General features: G+C 38.4%; 2 protein-coding genes across 2 annotated transcripts; both read right to left on the bottom strand.

Moving 5' to 3' along the window:
* Positions 1–204: 204 nt before the first annotated feature.
* On the bottom strand, positions 205–15,376 carry LOC122979527 (methylthioadenosine phosphorylase). The gene is made up of 8 exons (XM_044347041.1): positions 15,236–15,376; positions 12,883–12,969; positions 12,665–12,723; positions 12,228–12,395; positions 7,021–7,123; positions 5,766–6,005; positions 1,858–1,980; positions 205–1,149 (listed from the first exon to the last, which is right to left on the bottom strand). Exons 1-8 carry the CDS (start codon positions 15,257–15,259, stop codon positions 1,111–1,113), a joined length of 843 nt encoding a protein of 280 aa, XP_044202976.1. The 5' UTR covers positions 15,260–15,376; the 3' UTR covers positions 205–1,110.
* Positions 15,377–16,879: 1,503 nt separating this feature from the next.
* toporsa (topoisomerase I binding, arginine/serine-rich a) lies at positions 16,880–21,578 on the bottom strand. The gene is made up of 2 exons (XM_044347040.1): positions 21,404–21,578; positions 16,880–19,956 (listed from the first exon to the last, which is right to left on the bottom strand). The coding sequence occupies exon 2, from the start codon at positions 19,951–19,953 to the stop codon at positions 17,473–17,475; it is 2,481 nt and encodes an 826-aa protein (XP_044202975.1). The 5' UTR covers positions 19,954–19,956; positions 21,404–21,578; the 3' UTR covers positions 16,880–17,472.
* Between the last annotated feature and the right edge of the window lie 349 nt (positions 21,579–21,927).

The raw sequence follows: 21,927 nt of genomic DNA, 5'->3' as shown, positions 1-21,927 counted from the left end.
TAGCAGTCTCAAGAGTTTGCCACCCTGAATTTCACTGCATTTCTTCAATGAGCATGTGACAAATAAAACCACCAGATACATTTTAATCAGTCCAAGTTGTTCCAAGATTTTAATATTTTGCAAACAACTTGAAATCAGGACCTCAATCTTTGAACAATTAAAATACCCATAAGTAATACATATATATATATATATATATATGTATATTTTTTAAAGCAGTCTTTATTGAGCTAATTATTCTACACAACGTCTTCATATTGTCGAGACAAAGTAGGAAACAAAGAGGAACTGCAGTACAAGGAAGCAAATATTTATAGATGCTGTGCAGTTTGATGATATTCAACATACTGATCTAATATGAGTGGTAACAGATGACCCATCACTCTTATACACATGCTTATTTCATTAGATGATGGTAAATCTTACAGTATATAAAAAGATATTACATGCATATTCTATCCTATTTATAAATGAATTGCTGTTGTGGTTTGATTGATTAAACACTGTCATTAAGAGAAAATACAAATGAAAGTATTTGACAAAATATTTAAAAAAATGTGCCCCAACAACCAAAGATAGAAACATTCCCAGTACTAATTACAAGACTTTTATTCTAACTTAATTTTACTGAAGTGTTTGCAGGGTTTTTTTTTATTATATCCTGCATTAACAGCAATAAAGACACCAAAGGTTTACGCACACACACACACACACACACACACACAAAATTAAATGTTCACGGACCACAAAAAAATATAAATCCATGATAAAAATGTGACCTGGTAGAATCTTAACACTAAACATATGGTCAGACTTACAAAAAAAAACTGCTGGAGAAATGTAGTTGTTAAAGTGTTCAGAGAGAGAGAGAGCGAAGGGGGGGAAGGGAGGGGTTGTTATATGTGTATTTTGAATCAAGGGAAAAAAAAAACAAAAAAAAAACACTGAAAGTCCAGCTGCAGACACAGCACATGCATTATTTATGTGAGGCACTTTCTTGTGATTCACTGATGACAAATCCAAAAGGCAGAGTTGAGTCTGTTGTCCATGTCGGTGCGGATGGTGTCTGGGATCTGTATCCTTTTTCTGCTTCATTGTTCTCTTACACGCTTAGTGTTTTGGTAACATTACTGAAGATTGCGCCATTGACTGTAAAAAAACAAAGAAAATAATTACAGATATACAGCAACATGAAATACATTTAGATAGTGTAAGTCATCCAGCATTTGTTTCAGAGTACTCTGGGGTCAAAATTAAAAATATGGCTTTAAAATACTTGATTAAAAGAACTGTCATCCTACCAAAATCTTGAAAAAAAAAAAAAAAGAATAAATAATTATAAGTTTTAATGATTACACTTTTTCATTGTGAGCACTCCAAATGAACACATTAATTGTGTGCAAGGTAGAAAAACAGAAATGGAACTATTTACATTCCTGTGACCTCAATGTACTTCAAATATATTAAAAACAATTATTGCAAATGGATTCAAAGGATGTACCCAGTGTTACAGCACTATTAGTCACTTAACACTATACATCCTTATCTAACATGTAGCTGCATTGTCATTTTATAAGGTGCAACACAGTACAATGACAGTTTCTTATACTTGCTGCGTGCTTCTGAGGAACTTGGATCACGCTCATAATCACAATATAAACAGCTAGTGTTTAGAGAGCGGTCATGCTTGGGATGGTTTGAAGTTTAAGAGGTTTAGGAGGTGGTGCAGTGAAACGGAAGACATGATAAATTAGATCTCAGTCTAAGATACCCAGCTACCCAGACAGTAAACAGACCCTCTTTCACTACTTCCACAGGACTGCTGAATGGAAATGAATCATAAACCTGACAACTTACTTTCAAGGTCTTTATTGTCTGAGCCCAGTCCATCTGACTAATCTGGGGTATTGCAGTTAGCAGGATACTGCTAGCTTTGTTGGCATTCTCCTTCATGGTCTTCATTACGTTGTCAACACAGACCTAAGGGCAGAAAAAACAGCCGTTGAGTGAGGAAAATCATTCACAGCAATGCAAATTTCACTTCCTTTAAAGTGTTACAGTCACTTTGTATTTCCGAAGAATCTTTCAGTAAACGTGTGGTGGCAATGCAGGATGTGAAGGAAGATACTCTTCTGTAAAATAAGAGCTGATGTTGTGATAAGAATGAGAGACATATGAAAAACATATGAAAACATTTTAAAGGAGATCAGAGGGAAAAAAGAGAAAACCTTCAGCAGTGAAGCAGTTTTAAGGGTTTTTATGTGAATAGCATAAGGGCATGGCTGCATGAAAGTGTTTACTCAACACTGATATTTAGTTGATCAAGATATGACACGAGGTATGATCCTTGTTCCACTTTTACCTTTTCCTCATGTGAAGAATAACTTCAATTTTGTTCATTTTTAATTACAATACTTGGTCTCATAACTTGGACAACAGAATTTTGTACAACAGTGACACCACACTGACAGTCACTTAATTATAATATTGAATTATCACCTTTTCCTGCATTATATTCTAACTTAAAGAGCACAAAAACACATTGTACTGCACAGATGTCAGGCTGCAGCTCAGATTTGAAAAATTAAAGTTACTTTTAATCTCTTACGTTTACTCAAATCGCTGTCACCGTACGACCAGTGAGACGGCCACATAAACATTGGTCAATATGAGCAACAATTCATATCTGCGCAGATGTGAGGAGCAGTATATTGTTTTTTCTAGCAGCCAGCTGTACCCTGTAAAACAGTGATTCATTATGGGATATTAACGAGGCATGCCTTGTCTATGACACTAATGATCACCGCATTATACACATGACTAACACTGTAAGAAGAGGAGAAAGCAAAAACAAAGCAGAGTAATAAAATCAAATGCAGTAACTAATGCGTCGGTCACATGTGTCAAGATAATAAAATATATGTTTATCCCCATGGAATTGCGTGATAATCTTTAAACGATTAGACTGACAACATTGCTTCCGTCTTGTGCTGGTGTTTACCTCCTGTAACCTTCATTAACCCTTGGGTGCTTTGTTTTCATGTCACATTCAATGACTAGTTTCATGTTTTTGTGGTGTTTGCCAGGATGAAGACAGTGAAGCTGATGACTCAGTGTGACTCAACCTCCTCTGGCAGGGCTTGCACCGGAGGCTGGCAGGCGAGCTGAGTGAGGGGGGGGGGGGGGGGGGGGGGGTTATGTGGGGTAAACAAGGGAGGGAGGCCAGGAGGTAGTATGAAGCTGGGAGGGAGCGGAGGGAGTGTGTGTGTGGGGGGGGCGGAAGGATGTGGCGAGTGTTCTGCAACAGGAGGGGGAAGAGGTCAGCTGCAGGAACTCGGAAGTGGAGTTGTGAGTTGGGCTGGATTAGTGACAAATAAGCCAAAACTCACCCACACACAGTATATCAAACTGCATTATCCAGCGTGTGTGAGAGACAGTAGGTCACTCGGAAGTCATGAGAGCACGAACACTCTGTGGTTAGTCTGCGTACGGAGCACAGATGGCAAAAACCTCTGTGCAGAACCCAACATACTAATAAAATACATACTAAAAGTGAACAATGTAATTATATAAATATATATAGCTTTTTTTCCCCCCCCCCTTTTTTTTTTTTTTTAACAAATGCAATCTTTTAGAAATATGCCAACTTTAAAACACTGCAAAAGTTCAAAACAGTATTTGAAGCCTTTTAAGCCAAAGACTTTTTAATAATAGACTATTTTGTTCCCTCCGTCAATAACACCCATCTGCAATAAAGCTCAGAAGAAGAAGGTGAGAAAATTTGACTTTGGACAGGATTGCCTTTAAAGTGACAAAAGTGAATATTACCAAAAATAAAATAAAATTGTTTTTTTTGTGTGTTATCCTGAACATAAATTAAGGTTACTATTTATATATTTTTTTAATGCTGTAAAAGCATATAGTAAGTATAGAATATACATGTTGTCAGTTTTTTTAATGACACAATAATAAGCAGTTTTCCTAATCTGCAAATACAAATAACTAAATGTACCCAAACAATTCTACAACTCTGAATCTATTGATTATATAAACACAGTACAAATCAAAGGTCACACTGGACACACTTTCACATTCACATTCACTTGAATGTGAAAGTGTGTCCAGACTTTCGACTTAATCAATAGATTAGATAGATTAGAGGTTATTAGACGTTATTAAAGTTATAGAAAGTGAAAAGTTATAGATGGGAAAGTGGACTTTATGCACCCAATGCTGTGTCCAGCTGCAAGATGACGCTTCACAGTAAACAAAGTCCTTTTATGACAAGCCGAGCTCATTAAATCTTCCAGTCAGAAAGTGAAAGAGAAAAATGACCTGATGATTATGTGAAATATCTAGTAAAATTAAAAAACAAGACAAAAAAAAAAAACTTTACTCTAACTTAAAGTTAGAGTATGATTTTTGATTTTCATTCATTTTCACAGATTTTTTAAATCCTATTTTAATATGTTTGTTAATATTCAAAAATTACACGGTTGTTTTTTTTTTGCTATAAGTGAAATAATGAGCCATCTCACAGCACAGGCAAATCAACAAAAGATATCCAACTTTAGCTTTATTTATAGTAAACAGGCTTTCAGTCTGGTATTTATTTTGTAGACGTGACCTTCTGGCTGCCATCATCAGCATTTTTATGTATGAGAGTAATGGTTATCACACAGATACGATGTGTCGCAATTATATCTCAGCTTCTACTGGCTCATAGGGAAAGTGGGAGGATTGGACATAATTGTGCAATGATAGTTTTATTGGGCAGCTTGGCACAAGCGGTCCATACCTTTGCAGTTCAATGAAGTGGCGCAATATTATCTTAAGAAATTATTTTGCAGAGTCAGTGGTTATGTGTCGTGGACTCTCAAGGGGTTCCTGTACCCTACTTTGAGAGCAGTGGGATAAAGTGACCTGGTCGAAGCAGGTCAAGCTGTTGAGAAAGTGGGTGGTCCGATAAGAGGGGACAGGGTAAATAAGAGGGGCAAAATCCCTGAGAGACTTTGTAAACAGTAAAGGATTTAAAGGGTGAAAGCAACTAGAGATAGACATGATCATACAGAGGTCATAACTATTTACAGTTAACAAGGATGAACAGAGATACCTCTAACTTTAGATCACAATGGCTTAGACACAAAAAGCTCAAAGGAATATGCCCTTTAATGTGTTTGCGTATTAGTGTCGTTCTTATTGCCATTTTAGTGGCAATTTTTCATGCTGCTTTTTTTTTTTTGCATCTGCCACAGGAAGATGACATCTTTATCCTTAATCCTGCCTCCAATGCTCCGATTTGTTGGGTCTTTTTACCAAATAGGGGAAACAGTAGACAATGAGCACCAGGCCTGTTTGAATTGTTTAAAAACAAGGCCACAGTAATCCATCTGCAAAGTTGTCACCACAGTGTGGTAAAGACAGGAGACGTATGAATAATGACGACCGATTATTATGACGTATACGGTACATAGATAATAGAATGCTATGTACAGCTCAAATTATGAGTACCGGTCCCTTTCTGACAGCTTTTACCCATCAGTTGATCAATGCCAGCTGGATGAAGTTGTAATTAAATATAACTAAAAGTCTGATACAATTAAAATGGTGACAATGCTGTAAAAATAAACTGATTCTGACAGGATGTGATGTCACCCAGTACTTCACTCTTTGGCAACGCAGACTCGCACAAGACACAAACAAACACAGAGGAGACATCAAAGCGATGAAAACAACACAGTTGAGACCTTCAGCCAGCCACTCACCGCCTCCTCATGTTCCTTCCAACAGTCATAGTCTGTTGCCATGGCGATGCTGGCATAGCACAAGCCTGCCTCCTTGGCGAGGACCACCTCGGGCACGGTGGTCATATTGATGACGTCAGCACCCCACTGGCGGAACATCAGACTCTCCGCCCGCGACGAAAAGCGAGGCCCCTCGATGGACAGCATAGTCCCTCTCACATGGCACTTGACCCCCAGGCTCCGTGCCACCTCCACCAAAACCTGCATCGAGATAAGAGAGTCTATAACTGTCCACGTGAAAACCGCTGGGAGAAGAAGTGACAACTTTTCACCTGGTTTTAAACAAATATTCAGCTCATCCCCTGAACTGTTCCCACTTCCTGCTATGCCGTGCGGTATCAGTTGAACCGTGTGCCGTTTCGGTGAACTGCAGATAAGCAACAGCTGCCCTTGACCCTATATGGCTTTTTTGGCACAATAATATTTCCTGACATGACAAGCGTCATTTTCAAAATAAACAAACTATAAGTCCTTACTGTTGGTCTTATGAACTGCAATCTAACTGTTGGTATTTGTTAAAAAAAATATGTTTTAATAATTAGCAATATTATGGCAGTGATAGAAGTGATAAAAAATGCCATAGACAGAAAAACTAGCTTAAAAAAGAAATATATATAAATATATAAGAAATAAGTTGTATAGCATTTGTGTGTGGGTTTTAAAAGATTAAAGTTAGTTGCTTGCTAGAAAGAGAAAATTTTGAACAGTAACTAAAAAAAATTTTTAAAAACTATACAAACAAACATCTCTTGAATATGAGCTCTGAGTAACACTAACATTTGATCACACTATTTTTCACGGGCTCAAGTAAATATGATAACTAACATAAGAACAATGCTTTACTACTGAGGTGTATTTCTTTAGTGTCTACAAGATGTGATTCATCTGTCAGGGAGTGAGTAGTGAGCCGTCTGACTCAGTGTTTTCGTGTTCACAGGCTGTGTGAACTGTGCAACTCACATGCTGCTTTTTTTTTTTTCCTCTCCACCTCTCCACTATCTTCACACTCCTCGTCTATTTTTGTCGGCTACCTCATGTCGTTGAAAAGTGGAATATATTTTGACTTGTGATTGTTATATAAATGCGGTATTTACACCTAATTAAAATGTGCGACTGTGACACACATCCAGTGGGAGTTTGGGGTTGTATAGAACATTTATAAAGTTAAGTAGTTTCACTTTAATATTGTTCAACAAGTAATTGTGATCAGACTCACCTCTCTGGTTCTGTTGCAGAACGGCTCAGCCATGGGGATGTGACTCACACCTGGAGGACTGGTGTGCCGCCCGTCGTACAGCGTCTGAGCCCTCTTGGTAGTCCTGACAAAATGGAAAAAAAATTAACATAACACAGGCAAATGAGGAATGCAACTGTTAGATTCAGCTGCTGCAAATTCACCAAATCCACGTTAATCAAATACGTTTTGCAAATCTCAAACTTATAACTTATAACTCTAATTTATTAAATCAATAACAGATTTGTTCCAGATGGGCAACAGGAAAAACAAATGAAAATGAAAGCTGAAAAACGGAAACGGAAAAGACAGAAAATAGACTGAGTGGACAAAACTATTCTAGGAAACCCTGTCAACATGAATACTTAATGATACGAGCCAAGCAGCAAAGTAAAAATTATTTATGTCACGACCATAATCTAAATGTCAATTTGCCTGATAGAAATCCTCTGACGCAGCCACGGTTTTAGTGACATATTTTAGTGACTGTGTGCTTAAAACATAGGTTGAGTCTATTCTATTTAAAGTGTTATGAACAGTGCTTTCACAATTATCAGGGCTATAAAAGAACCAACAGTGAACAGAAGCATTATGGTCTCTAGCACCACGCCAGCAACTGTCTGCTTTGCAGCTCTGCTGAGTCAGTGGAGTTCCACCAGGCGTAGCGTCAGCCTGCTTACTGCCGGCTCTTCGCGGAGCCGAGTCAGGAGCAAGAAACTGACTCACTCGGTCCAGTGTCCGGGGGGGCATCAATGTCATCTGTTTCCCATTAGCCTCTAAACTTGTTCTGTAAATACTGAATTCTATCCGGGTGTTCGGTTATACCAAGGTACATTCATCATTATGTAATAGAGTAATCAAGAAGATATGTCTTATTAGTGTTCTATTTCATAGCATAACTTTTCTTCCATTTTCCCATGGATAGCCAAGTCACAACACAATTACATCCAAAATATGAACGTAACCACTTACAGTAATCTTTTAAGTTGATGCCCAACCCTATCTCTTACTCATAACCCTGGCATCTGAAGACTTAAGTAAATACTTAAGTAGGTTCAGCCAGCTGCAGCTCCGCCCTGCTGAAGATAAATACCAGTAGTGTGTGAGACAAACTGTGAGTCGAGCACAATGCTTGTTTATGCTAGAGAAATTGAGTTAACTGGGCCTGGCGTTTCATTAGCAATGTAATTTCTCAATCACTGTTGCAGAGAATGTTTTCCTCCATCCATAATTATCAGATATTTAAATTATTCCTGAAATGCAAAGGTTATGTGCTATGGTCAACTATGAATTAGATATAGTGAAAACCTCAAACATCAGGTCTCAGCTAGTCTTTCAATATCTGCAAGCTTCAGGAAATAACTGATTTGATTTTACTACAAATTATAGCTATAAATATTACTACAGCTTATAAAAATACAAGAATATGTTGTGAAAATATCTGAAGTTTTTCCTTAATATTATATAATAACTTTTATTTATTGATATGTTTTTAAATAGACAGTGACATAAAACAGATCAACTTAATGTCTTTGTTTTTGAAATGCCACTTGGCCAGTATGAAGAAATTCAGTACTCTCATTAAATGTCAAAAACAACCTTAAGTACAGACTGAAGTGAAAATGAAAACAAGAGAATCTAAATCAAAGGTCAAACATGGAGGATTTGGAACCTCGGTGCAAAAAAACAGTTTTATGCTTGTGTGAGACAGTAAAGCTGGCACTAACTTATAAGGCAGCAAAGTGTTTGGTTTGGAGGAGCCATGAAAAAAAAAAAAAAAAAAAACTAAGCAGAGGTGATGACATAACAATTGTGGCATCAATAAAGTCAAGCCTTCAGAAACACACTGTCACATGCTGCAGGACAAGTCTGAACAAGTCCCAACAAGCAACTTCCTCATTTCTGATAAACAGATCTTGTCTGTGCTTGATGCTGGTAGCTCTGCTATTCATCGCGTTTCAGCAAAATGGACGGAGCAGAGCCGCAAACAACGTGACGCGGTCGTATATGTATGCAGGGAAACACACTGACACGACTGTGGGGAGGCAGTTTACTACTTATCTTAATTTAACCGGCTGTATTACAATTCATTGGACACAAATAAGCATATTTAAACAGCAGCTCTCTGCACATATTGAGTTATTTAATGGAATTTGTGCAACTCAGCTAACCATACGTTCCTAAAAGGGTCATGTTCCTTGTATGCTACACATAAAGTAGTACAGCCAGTGCTCTCTAAAAAGTATGTTAACAGTGGAGTTGAATGTGTATTTTTTGCTGTTAATTTTAAAAGGTGTTTGGATTTGAAATCAAAAGATGAGTGTGAAATAAAAAGGAGCAATCATCATCTTTCATTTAATGGTCTTCACATACACAGAAATGGCTATGCTGTGCTGATTGCTTCCACTTTCAGGCGTGCAAAAAAATAAGTTAACAGCAGATGTATGTGTGAAAATCGCCCACATGCTTCTTTTTGCATGGATTTGTTCGCACATAAATGGAAGTGGTTTGCAATTGGTGTCAGAAGGCAAAACCCGACATACTACGACAGAGAGAACAGTTCATCTGTAAGAAGAGAAAACAAAAACAGTCATTGAGAAGCATAACCACAAAAAGAGGGTAAAGAGTACAGCAGTGTGTGCAGAGTTCTGAAGAAAAAGGACACCACTGCTGAATTTCAAAATAAACACAGAATAGGTCGCCCACGGAAAACTGTTGCTGCTGATGACAGAAACATGTGATGTGCTGTGAAGAAGAACCCCGAAACAACAGTCAGTGACATCACCGCCGGTGTAGAGAGCGCAGGTATGAAAGTATCACAATCCATAGAAGACTTCCGCAGCAGAATTACAGAGGCTATACCACAAGATGAAAAACCTCTTATCAGCAGCAAAAATCGAAAGGCTAGATTGGAATTTCGCCAAAACATACCAAGATGAGCCAGAAAGGCTCTGGAGCAAAGTTTTATGGACAAATGAGACCAAAATTAACCAAAGTGATGGAAAGTGTTGAGAAAGACAGGAAAGGCCCATGATCCAAAACATTCCACTTCATCAAACATAGAGGAGGTAATGTCATGGCCTGTAACAGATGATGACAGCAGCAGGATGAATTCAGAAGTGTACAGACAAATATTGTCTGGCTATGTAGAAGGAAATTCCTCCAATCTAATTGGCCAGACTTTCATCCTGCAACATGACAATGACCTCAAACACACCGCCCATGCGACCAAAGCTTTTATCAGTGACAAGGTCCGGAAGGTTTTAGACTGGCCAAGATTTAAACCCTATGGAGCATTTTACCTGCTGGAAAGGATATTGAAGATAGAGGAGCCCCTGTAACAAACATCAACTGAAGGCAACCTGGAAAAGCAGCTGCACGCTAACAGCTAGCGTTAAATGTGTTTACAACAGAGAGCAGGAGGGAGAACAGACGTCTCACTCTGCTACTCTGTGCTGCGATCCTGCTGCTGCTGCTGCTGCTGCGTACAGTCAGGGAGCAGACACTTCCACTTTATAATTATAGCCTCCATCATCCAACTAAGTATTGATAACACTTAGTATTTTACAAATTAGTTTTTTATTTGATGAACGTGGGTGCTGATACATGGAAAAAAAAAATTTTTAAGCGAAACGACAGTGGGCAAATGATGTAATCGGTGTATGCCCGAACACCGTGTAACACCGGTAACACCTTCACACACGGCCTAACAACTTTCCTGGCAAAAACCCTGAAACTAAAAGCCAGTCTTTACTTTTGTCTCATTGTTGTGTTTTGACCTCAAATGCCTGAAGTAGCAAAAACATCAAATTTTACTCTGCTGTTAACAGACTTTTGGGAGGGCACTGTATGTTTACGCCTGAAAGAAAGAATGCAGACTGGCAATCAAACCCCGGAAATAAAATATGTTTAGAGCTTTGTTGTGGCTGAAGACTTGAACAACAAAATACGGGTATTTACTACAGATCTAAATAAAACAGAAAGTGTTTTTGTTTATTTTTACGTTAAACCGAGTATTAAGATAAAAATTAAGACCAGTCCAGGTTTGACTCAAGGGTAAAAGAAATCACTGTGTGAAAAAAAGCTCAGGCAGTTAACAGTTGATGGTTATTGATGATAATAACTCAGTAATGAATGAATGAGAACTGACAGCTGAAATTCTCACAAGTCAGAGAAAATGATATACTGCGTGAAACATGAGACAGACAGGAAGGAGCCCTGAACTGTTTATAAAAATATCTCCGTTGCACAGTTTGTGTTCCAGTGTATCTGTCATCATCGCGTTGGCGTTAACTATCGCCCGAGGTGGAATGTCACAGTGTCAACATTTTTAACTCTCATTAAAGCCCTAAGCAAACTGTGACACCAAAGAGCCCTACAAACTATCAAGCAGAAGTCAATAGTTCCTCCTACTGAACAGGATAGTAAACAAATAATGGCTTTGACAAATGTGTCAAGTTCTTCCCCTTTTTTTTTTTTTTTTTTTTCCATTCTCCTATCTGAACACTCTTGTCATGCTGTAACGTGAATCCTGTCAGTGAGATGTGTGGGAACATGCTTGAATTGTTATACAGTAGACCTCTTGTGTGATAATTACAGGATAACAACTGACAAAAAACCTTTTGACAGAAGTTATTAAAAAAAGGAACACAGCAAGACAGTTGGCAGTATTAATCCTAATTTACAGAATTTAATTAGTAAAACCTCAGCAAGTAATATAGTTATTTTATTTACAAACTTCATACGATGGCAATTTGCTTTCCAGATTGAATTTCAAGGAGGTCGATCGATTTTTATTTTTTCACATCGCTCATAATCATACTTCTGACGCTGTCTACAGTCCCTGCTAAACCATACAGATCGCTGCTACATTGGTGGAGATGGAAACTCTTCCTACATTTCCACTCCATGTTTTGAATTACGTATCTGTGTTACACTTGTGAATGTATTTATTTATTTTTATATCTTGTTTACTGAGAACCTACAGAAAAAAACTACATCGACTTAATACTGTATGGCAATTCCTCCTCCCACTATGACAACGAGCATTTCTTGATTTTCATCCCACTTCGCAGACAGCTGCTCTAAAAGTCTAGTGGACGTCATCTAACCTTGTTCTATTTGAGAATATGGTGGAAAAAAAAAAAAAAAAACATCTGAACCTTCTGATGTGGTCACAGCTCACTCACCTGTCAATGAACTGATCAATGATGACAATGTCTCCTGGCTGAATCTCCTCCCGAAGTGAGCCACATGCCGTAGTAACCAGCAGATGTGTACAACCCTCTTCTTTCAGCGCCCAGATGTTGGCCTGGTAGTTCACATTAGACGGCATTATGGTGTGCTGTCTTCCATGCCTAATGATAGGAAATTAATTGGTTATATTGCTTTGGAATTTATAATCAGAAATGTGAAAATACACACTTGGGTTTAACAGACATCTCGTTATTACATGGAGTGAAATATTGATGAGAGAAACACATCCTGTGTTTCATACAGATGTGTGCTGTATGTTGCCCAGTCTAGTAGGTCTGAGAGGTCCTGTCTTTTTCCACTAGATGGTGCTAAAACAAAATACATTTTCATAACTCACATTTTAAAGCAAGAGTAAAATACCATGTTTTACCTTGCAAGGAGCACACATTCAACGTTTTTGATCTTCCCCAGTATCAGGGCATCTGATGGCTGTTAAACAAGAGCAGAATAAGCTATTATACATAAAACGCTACAGTAATATATTATTTTAAAGGCAAAATAGATAGGAATACTAGTAGAGCTCATCTTGAAATATGTTTAAAAGAAACATCTTGGGACAACAAGGCCATATTTCAGCACACAACTAACCTTTCCATACGGTGTATCAACATAACGCTCAGTCCTTCCCTCCAAGATATCAGGATCATCAAGGCCTGAACCGCCAATTATTCCGATCTAAACAAAAGTTTAGAGAAAGTTATAAATAGATGTCAGAATTAATATCTATACAAAACAATTCATTTGTATGCCAATTTAAAAACAGAAATAAATTAAACTTTACATAATGTGTTTTACATTGGGGCATGGATGAAAATACCTGATACCAAAAAAAAAAAAAAAAAAAAAGTAGTGTTTCAAACTGTGAGGGTACACCTTCAAATTAGTGACTAATTCATTACCAGTTGACAAACTCCAAAGACCCTGATGACAAGACGCAGCTTTTTCCCCTCTAATGGAGAAGTCTTGTGTTTCTGTGTTTGTCTTGTGTACATATTTACTGTTTACAGTCAGTTATTTACAGTATATTTATTCAAATACTGTGCTTATACTCTGGCTTCACTGTATATTTACTGTTTACAGTCAGTTATTTACAGTATATTTATTCAAATACTGTGCTTATACTCAGGCTTCACTATATATTTACTGTTTACAGTCAGTTAACAGCAGTGCTCCAAGGCATGTTTACATACCCTAGTAACATTCCTATACTTGAGGTATAGCTATAGGTTACTCAAGGTAAATGTACTTGTTTTGCTCCACTATACCATTTATTTGACAGCTGTATTAGTTCATTGTACTTTGCAGATTAAGATTTTACATATAAACATATGAACGGATTCTAGTATATGATATAGTCCAAAAATTAAACTACCCACAGTATGATAAATTGTTCAAATTAGCTCCATCTTGTACCAGCTACAACATTGGAGTGCTGCTTACACATTAATTAATGCATCAATAATAACCATGGAGCTGCAACAATTAGTCAGTTAATCAATTAGTTGATCGACAGAAAGAAAATCTTTATATAATTTTGACAATAAAGTCATTCTTAAAGCAAAAACGCAAAACATTCCCCAATTCCAGCTTGCCATTTATATTTGTTGCTATTCCTAGTCTTATGTAGAGCTGCAACAACTAGTTGATTAATCACTTAATCCATCAACAGAAATTTAATCAGCAACTATTTTGATATTTTGAGTGAATAATTTTAATTTTAGTCATTCTTTTAGCCGTCTAATGTGTTTTGCAGTGAAAAAAAAAAAAGCTGGTTTCAGCTTCTCAAATGTGATGATTTAGGGCCTAATGCTTTTCCTTGTCATACATGGTAGTAAAATGAGTATTTTGAGATTTTGGACTGTTGGTTGGACAAAACATGTCAAAAAGTTGTAATTTTTCCCTATTTTTATAAAAATATCTTAATATTTTTCAATAAAACCATTAATGGAGAAAATAATCAGCAGATTAATCAATAATGAAAATAATTGGCAGTTGCAGCCTCAGTATGATGTGACATTGAATTCAGTATCTTTAAATGTTGGTTCTCTTAGGGTCAGTGGTTCAATCTCCAGCTCCTCCACATGTCCATAAAGTGTCAAAGTGACCCTGGGCAAAACACTGAACCCCAAGTTGCTCTCAATGGACAGGTCAGCACCTTGCATTGTAGCTGCCATCGGAGTGTGAATGAAAAGCAAATTGTTAAATACTTTGGATAAAAGTACTGTATATGCAGCCATTTACAACTCAGCCAATATGTGACACATTACCATGGGCTTTAAGAGAGAGTGACAAACATTTTTCACCAAACGATTAAGTTAATCAAGAAGATGGATTGATAATAAAATAATCGTTAGGCGGATCCTTATAATTATAATCCAATATTACAACACATAATTATATAACACTGACCAAGTCCATGCTGTCTGTGTAATGGATACTTTCGATTTTAGCTAATGCTTTAAGTACATTTTGCTGACCTTACTTAGTTATGTAATGTTTTCAGCGTGCTACTTTTACTTGAGGTGAAGACTTCTTCCACTACTATTAACAGCCTATAGCTTCATATTACAGAGCAGTTCAACTGTCTGTGTGTGCAGGGAGTGAAAGCCGCAGGGTGCACTCTGCCAAACCACGTGTCAAAGCAACTCTACCTGGGATGGTTCACTATTACCTGATTTCACAGTAACACACTTGCTAACGTGTGCAGTTAGCATGCGTATGTTAGCCTAAGTTATTTAGCCGTGGTCGTTTCTTCTGAAGACAGCAGACTTTGCTAAAAACGATTAAAACAGCTAAAAGCTTTTCCCGCACTTCTAGGTTTGTCATACAGCTGCACATCCTGTATGAAATAACCTAGATATGCTTTCTTCTTGAGTCCTCTGTTAGCATGTTTGAAACACACAATAATCAGTCAGCAAGGCTTGCTATGTTACATGTTTACCTTAATGGGCGTCGTGGAAGCCATGGCGACAGTCTCCTTGGGTGTAGAAGTGAAGATTTAGCAAAGTTGCGGGGAAGCCAATTTGAAGACCCCAGCGTTGACAACATCCGATTCCGTCACTCCCCAGGGGCGTTATTTTTCTCCCCACCCGCATTCTGTGAAGACCCGCCCCTAGCCTGCCTCTGATTGGTTCTGACTCTGATATTCATACTCTAACCCAATCATATAATTCCTCATGCCTAAACCTAACCAATCTAATCAACGAAGGCAACGGAACGCGGGTGGGAAGAAAAAAATAAGGCCCTCAAGGGACCGCGGACATTTATCTTCCTATTTGAATACTCCGCTTAACGTACAACGACATTATAGTTCCAGGCTATTTATCTTGCCTATTTCACTGCAAACCGTTTTCCAAAGCAAACTATTTATTTATTTATTCATTTATTTACCTTGCAGGAGGCCGTTGGTTCCCCTTCAGTTATAAACGTCAAAGTCCACTTAATGCCTCCTGTAATCTATTAACGTTTGCTTCAGTTGACATTTTTATTTTTTGTAGCTAGGTAATACAATGAAGATTTTTTCATTTATTTTTCACTTCCATACCACACTGACCATACCACTTTATATTCCTTTTATGACTATGTATCCTGTCTTCATTACCTGCCTCAGCCAAGTTGACATGCAGAGTGACTTTCCTATTATAGTAAAATAAAATGGAGGGGTTGCTTGAAAGGTAGAAAAAACATTCATATTTAAAACACAAGATTGTGCTTCTGAAATCATCTGCAGCCCTGTGAAACATATTGTATGTTTGTTGTACTACACTAAATCATGCAAAAAACAGTACATTTCCTGTTTGAATGGAGCCTTGACAAATACTTTTAAAAAACAGTAGGACTTACTAAAGAAACTTTCAGCACACTCAAGATTGAGGGTTAGAAAAATAGGCACTGCTGAGTCCAGACACAAACCAAAAAGGCTTTTCCTGCCTTTATACTATAGTGTGGTTACTCAAACTTCACCATCTTGTTTCTGCGTTCACAGTGTGGGATTCAAGGGAAGGTAGAAGAGCAATAAATCTCTTTCAGGAGTGTTCCCTGTCACAGCCCAAATTCAAGATGTATTAAATTTGGATTTGTTGATTTTTCTTCAGAAGGAAAAGCAAAACATTATGTCAAATGAAACTCAACTGTAGCCACAGCTGTCAGTCTGTTTTGAGAAGTACAGAAAACAGGATGTCAGTTGACCTAATTTGTATGGAATATATACATTTACTACCTTCTTTCATATCTTCTCTCACCACACTATACTCTGCCTAATCATCCTCTTTACTCAAAAGGAGGATAATTTATGTCTTGGAGCATTTTTCCCTATTTTCATCAAAACATAATGTATGTTTAGTATCAAAGTGTCTACCACATGATCTGTGTGCATGATGGAAACCCAATCACTTGATTATAATGGCAATTCTCCAATTATATAAATAACAATTGATGTAAGCATGTTTGCTGTTATGTAACAAATCTATGACATAGCTATCACTAATATCAATCTACACTAACAACAACAATACTATAACACTCAGTCTGGTCATTCATGAAATTAACAGAAAAGCAACATTTAAAAGAAAAATACTACACACAATTGCTAATTACAATTTATTTTTAAATAAAATTCCATACAAAAGATCCCATTCTGAAATCCAAACACCATCTGTTGATAATAAGTGCTACTCCATGAGCAGCAGGTAGAAATTGTTTTATCTCAAGGATATAGCTGACTTAGCATAACAAAAAAAAATCCACTGTAATCAACATTATCCCTGAGAGCACCTGAGAAATCAAATGTTTCCTATGAAAAAATGAATTTCCAGAACACAAAAAAGTGAGCGACTCCCCATTTATTCCATTGTTCATAGTGGCACTTTGCAAGTAAAATAGGATTATTTAGGTGTTAGTTATCAGTCACGAAACTAGGCTCTGATGGTCTAAAATGGTCATTTATCCAATGATGACCTCTGTCCAGTTCAATAGGGATATGAGTCTGTCATGTAAGCCAACGTCCAATCAACACTTTGCATTTAAAGGGATATTTGTATAATTCACCACACCCTTTGAGGTCAGATGACCCTTCAAATATTTAACATTGTTCAGATCTAAAATACTGCTGGCAGGCATTAGCAGCTGAGGGTGAATCCATCAGTTCCCACAACACCCAGTGGACACGTGTCCTCCCAGTTATGACACCAGAGAGTCCGGAGGGTTGGGGTCAACTGGGTCATCTGTGGCATTGTTCATGGGATCGTTAGAGATGCTGGCCTGGGTGACACCGTCATTAGCAAAATCATCAGTGTCACTATCAATGGTAATGACGGTGGGTGAACGCTTCTCTGTGCGTTCGTTACTCTTATGCCTTTTGCTTTTCTTCTTGTGTTTCTTCTTTTTCTTATGGTGACGTTTGCTTCGTTCAGAAGAATTTTCCTCTTTGACAAGCTCCACACTGAGGCTTCTGCTCCCCTTCCGTGGCCTCTCCTTGGACTTTTTATGATGCTTCTCTTTGCTCCTTTTATTGTGTTTTGTTTGTATTATTGAGGAGTCACCTTCAGGGTGTGAACTGGAAAGTGTGTTTTTGGAAGGTTCCTCCAAATGCCTTGTTTTGTATTTTCTCTTCCCACCAGGCTTGTCATGATGAGGTCTCCTTTTCGTTGAGGGGGAGCGACTGCTCGAGTAAGTTCTCGATCGAGAACGCCTCCCGTCTTGACGGTACGATTCCCTACTGCGGCTCCTGGAGCGAGAGTAGGAGTGTCGATCAGAGTACTTTCGGCTACTGTAATAGTAGGACCGTCTCTCTGTGTAATGCATCCCACTATCGTCTCTCTCTTGGCTATAATGGCTATATGACTGATAGCTGTGCGGTGGCGTGTTATGGCTAAAATTACCGTCCCTTCTTTTATATTTGCTGTCACATTTTGAGTAGGTGAAGTCTCTGCTACTAGAGTAAGAATAACCTCTTTCTCTAGAGAGACTGCTTCCACTGCTTTGAGAGATCACTGGGCTCCTGCTAGAGTGCCTGCGCTCTGCACTTCTTGACCTCCTCCTTCTCCTGTGATCTCTGTCCCTTGACCAGTGCCTCTCCCTAGATCTATTATTACAGTCATATCTTCTATCTCCGTCATAGCGATCTCTGTACTGTCTCTCAGACTTACTGGATGTCTTGTGTCTGCTAGATGTTAAAGATCTGCATCTTTCTTTTGAATCTGACTGACAATAGTGGTCAGTTTCTACATTTTCTGAACGTCCAGCACCACAAAGATCACCACTCTGTGAAGCTGGAGGACTGAGACTGGTGAAGCGGATGTGTTGAGGTAGATGAGGCACTTCTTTAGTATCTTCACTTGCAGACTCATCGGAGTCAGAGGAAAGCTGGACCAGTTCAGGAGTCCTCTCTGCTGTTGGCTTAACAAAACCCACAATTAAACAGTCATCAGTATCCGAGGACAAACACTCCTCGTTGTTAACTTCACCCTGAGTCAAGTCTGTTTGGTTATGAGGACTCATTTGCTGTGGAGAAATCCCAAACTCTTGTGTCTCCTCCTCTAAACTGCTGTCTGTGTCTGAGTCAGGGACTGACAGCCTTTCTGCCCTGCTCTGCTCTGCTGATGTAGAATATGATGGTCCAGGCGTCTCATCATCCCACACAGAGTGACTCAGAGTAGACGAGTCTCCTGGAGGGTCCATTTCCACAGAGTTATCCTCATCCTCTGAGATAGCTATTACAGATGAGTTGGAGCTGCTGTCTTCATTGGAAGAAGGGGCTGGACAGTCATAGACAGCATGCTGGTCATAGGCTTCCATATTGAAGGGGGACTTTGCAAAGCTGATGAACTCATGCAGAAAGTGCTCTGTGCGCCCCTGGAGGAACGGCCTGAGCTCTTCCTGGATAGCTCCCTCCTCCATATCATAACGTGTAATGCGTGACATGATGATGTGTTGAACTATGTTGACCAAAGAGCCATGAGTCCCATATAGTACCACAAGTTCTCTTTTTAGCCAGGGGACAAGTCTATGGAGGCAGGCAGGATTTCTTCGGTAGAACTCAGCTGAGGTGTCTCGGGAGCGGCCACCATCCCGAACACTCCGAACTCTCACACCTCGTCGGTACAGTTCCCTCCTGAAGTTAACCATTTCTTGCTCTCTGACATTGTTCACTGTCTTGCCTTCACTTGCAGCTCTCCTCTTGGCTGCCAACCTCATCATCATGCGCCTGATGTATCGGTCCTGCCGATGTTGGGGAGGGTTTGCTGAGGCTTCAAACATTACTCCATTGTCGGGAAGTGGAGAGGTCCTTCCCCGCATCTGTCGATGTACCCCAGTAAGAGTTGTGCGGTATCTAAACCGCACTCCCTCAAAAGTCCCAAAGGAGCCATTTTCCAGTGGCTTCAGGTCATACTTCTTAAAGTCTTGCTCTGACTTTATGCTGTGATATATTGAATTGAATGGCTGTTTGCAGAGAGGGCACTCAGCTTTGTTCTTGGACCATTCATGAATACAACGGAAACAGAACTTGTGCAGGCATAGGTCCAGGTAAGAAATGTTGTTAAATATGTCCAAACAGATGGGACACTTGGAGTCTGGTGACACATCTTCAGACATTGCTTCAGAGGTTTTCCTTCTCTCCCTCTTCTTGCTCTGCTGCAGGGCAATCTTGATAGCTGACATGATCTAATATGGTAAGAAAACGAAGGTTAAAATAATTTTGAAATTGGAAATTCTAACATTTACCAAATTACAATGGTATGGCAGCATAGAGTAACCTGTGAAGTTGTACTGATATGCTGCAGTTAAGTCTAAAATCATACCTATAAACTTAAGTAGCTAAATTTTACAATGAACCCTATAATTGCGCAAAATATTTTCCTGTTCACTGGAAAAGAACACACTTTTAGTAACGTATATGCACCTGATTGATAAGGCAACGTAAATCTGTATCCTGTGGTTTGTACAGAAAATATCATTGAATGTGTAGCATTAAATTGCACATTCATAATATTTGGTGTTCGAGTCACAGTATACAAACCATTCAGTTTCCTTATGTGTCAGCTTTGACCTTCTTCATGCATTAAACATGAAAAAAATAGATGAGCATATTTTGTCACAGATACTGCATATGAATAAGTTTCAAACATATATCATGTTGAAGGATTATGACCTGGTACTGTTGACAGGCATGTTCTTATCCAGATAATCCTCATCTTACTTGTTATAATTAACAAGTTCACATCATAATGAGACCAAGACCTTTCCACAATATACTCTAGAGTACTGTCACTTTCAGTTATTATGAGATACCAGCTTACTTTGTTATAACAAGTATGTCTCGCTCCAATTTGAATACAGAAACATAAATGTTTACATAAATAACCCCACACTAGCAAGTACAGGTCCCTCTGTACACATCAGAATCAGAATCTTTGTTGACCATGTATGCAGCTCACCTTTTAGCTATCTATACATATACGAAAATGTCTAAGAAATTATCTTGTAATAACGAGAATTACTGTGGGGAAACAGAGCAAAAACTAAATAACAGATATTATAGCTTCAATCGAATAAATCACAAATAGAGATACCGCATATGGTATCGTTATGACAGCATGTGATACACTAACCATGACGGTCATGCATCACGTTTATACATTGTCGTAACGTTACAGAGCTTCGGTTTTAACCTTGACCCTGGAAATCCCTTGCTCATCGATGAGTAATATTGGTATAATTTTTAAAAAGAACACATCGGGGTAGTCCTGCATTTAAATCGATAATGTTTCTGCCTTACTACACCTTCGATTGCGTCGTTTTCGGTTAGTTAGCTTAGGAGCTAAAACAGTAGCTTCCTTGCTCCCTCAAAGTAGTGTCAGAATACAGCGTCAGTTTTTTAAAAACACGTCGGATTCAAGTGCTGTCATTATGTTAATAGTCCTGGCGTTTACACAATCTGTCATATCAGAAGTACGTTGACGCTACCATTTATCAATATTGCGTAGCGTTAGTTTACGAACAGATTAACTTGGTTAGCTAAAGTTAGCTAGATAGCTAAGGAGGCTAGGTAGGCTAGCACCGCCACGGCTAGTTACGACGGTTGAAAAAAAGTTGTGTAATTAATGTTTACCTCTGACTTTCAAACGCCTGTGTGGTTGAAAGCTGAGTAGCCCCCTCTGTCTTGTAGATACCTACTTATTTCTACATTCCCGAGCAACTGTTAACATTAGACCCCCAGCCTGGCTTCTCAACAGTCCTTTTCAAACCCACCGTAATGTTTTATAATTCAACAAGCAACAAGACACTTCCGGCCTTCAGGATAAAAGTATCACACTCATATTTTGAAGACCCATCAAAACAAAGTCATTTGTACTCAATAAAAACATCTGAATAAAAACTCATTTTAATTCTTTCATCTTTACATTTCTATTGATAATAGCTACTCTATAATGTACTTACTGCGAATCCATATGAAACACCCTTCCTGTCGATAGTTAAACTTATACTTTTGTTTTCATGTTAAAGGATAGGTTCAACGTTTTTTTTCCAGATCTGTCTTAAAACAACAGTCAGGTGCCCATATTAACACTGAGAGATGTTTTCCTTGCTGGAACCATTCATCCTGTTCATACTGGCTATTAAAAGATCCCCTTC

The sequence above is a fragment of the Thunnus albacares genome, chromosome 3 (genome assembly GCF_914725855.1).
Source record: "Thunnus albacares chromosome 3, fThuAlb1.1, whole genome shotgun sequence".
Classification (NCBI taxonomy): domain Eukaryota; kingdom Metazoa; phylum Chordata; class Actinopteri; order Scombriformes; family Scombridae; genus Thunnus; species Thunnus albacares.
Note: the sequence above shows the minus strand (reverse complement) of the source record. Positions and strands in the feature narration are given on the sequence as shown.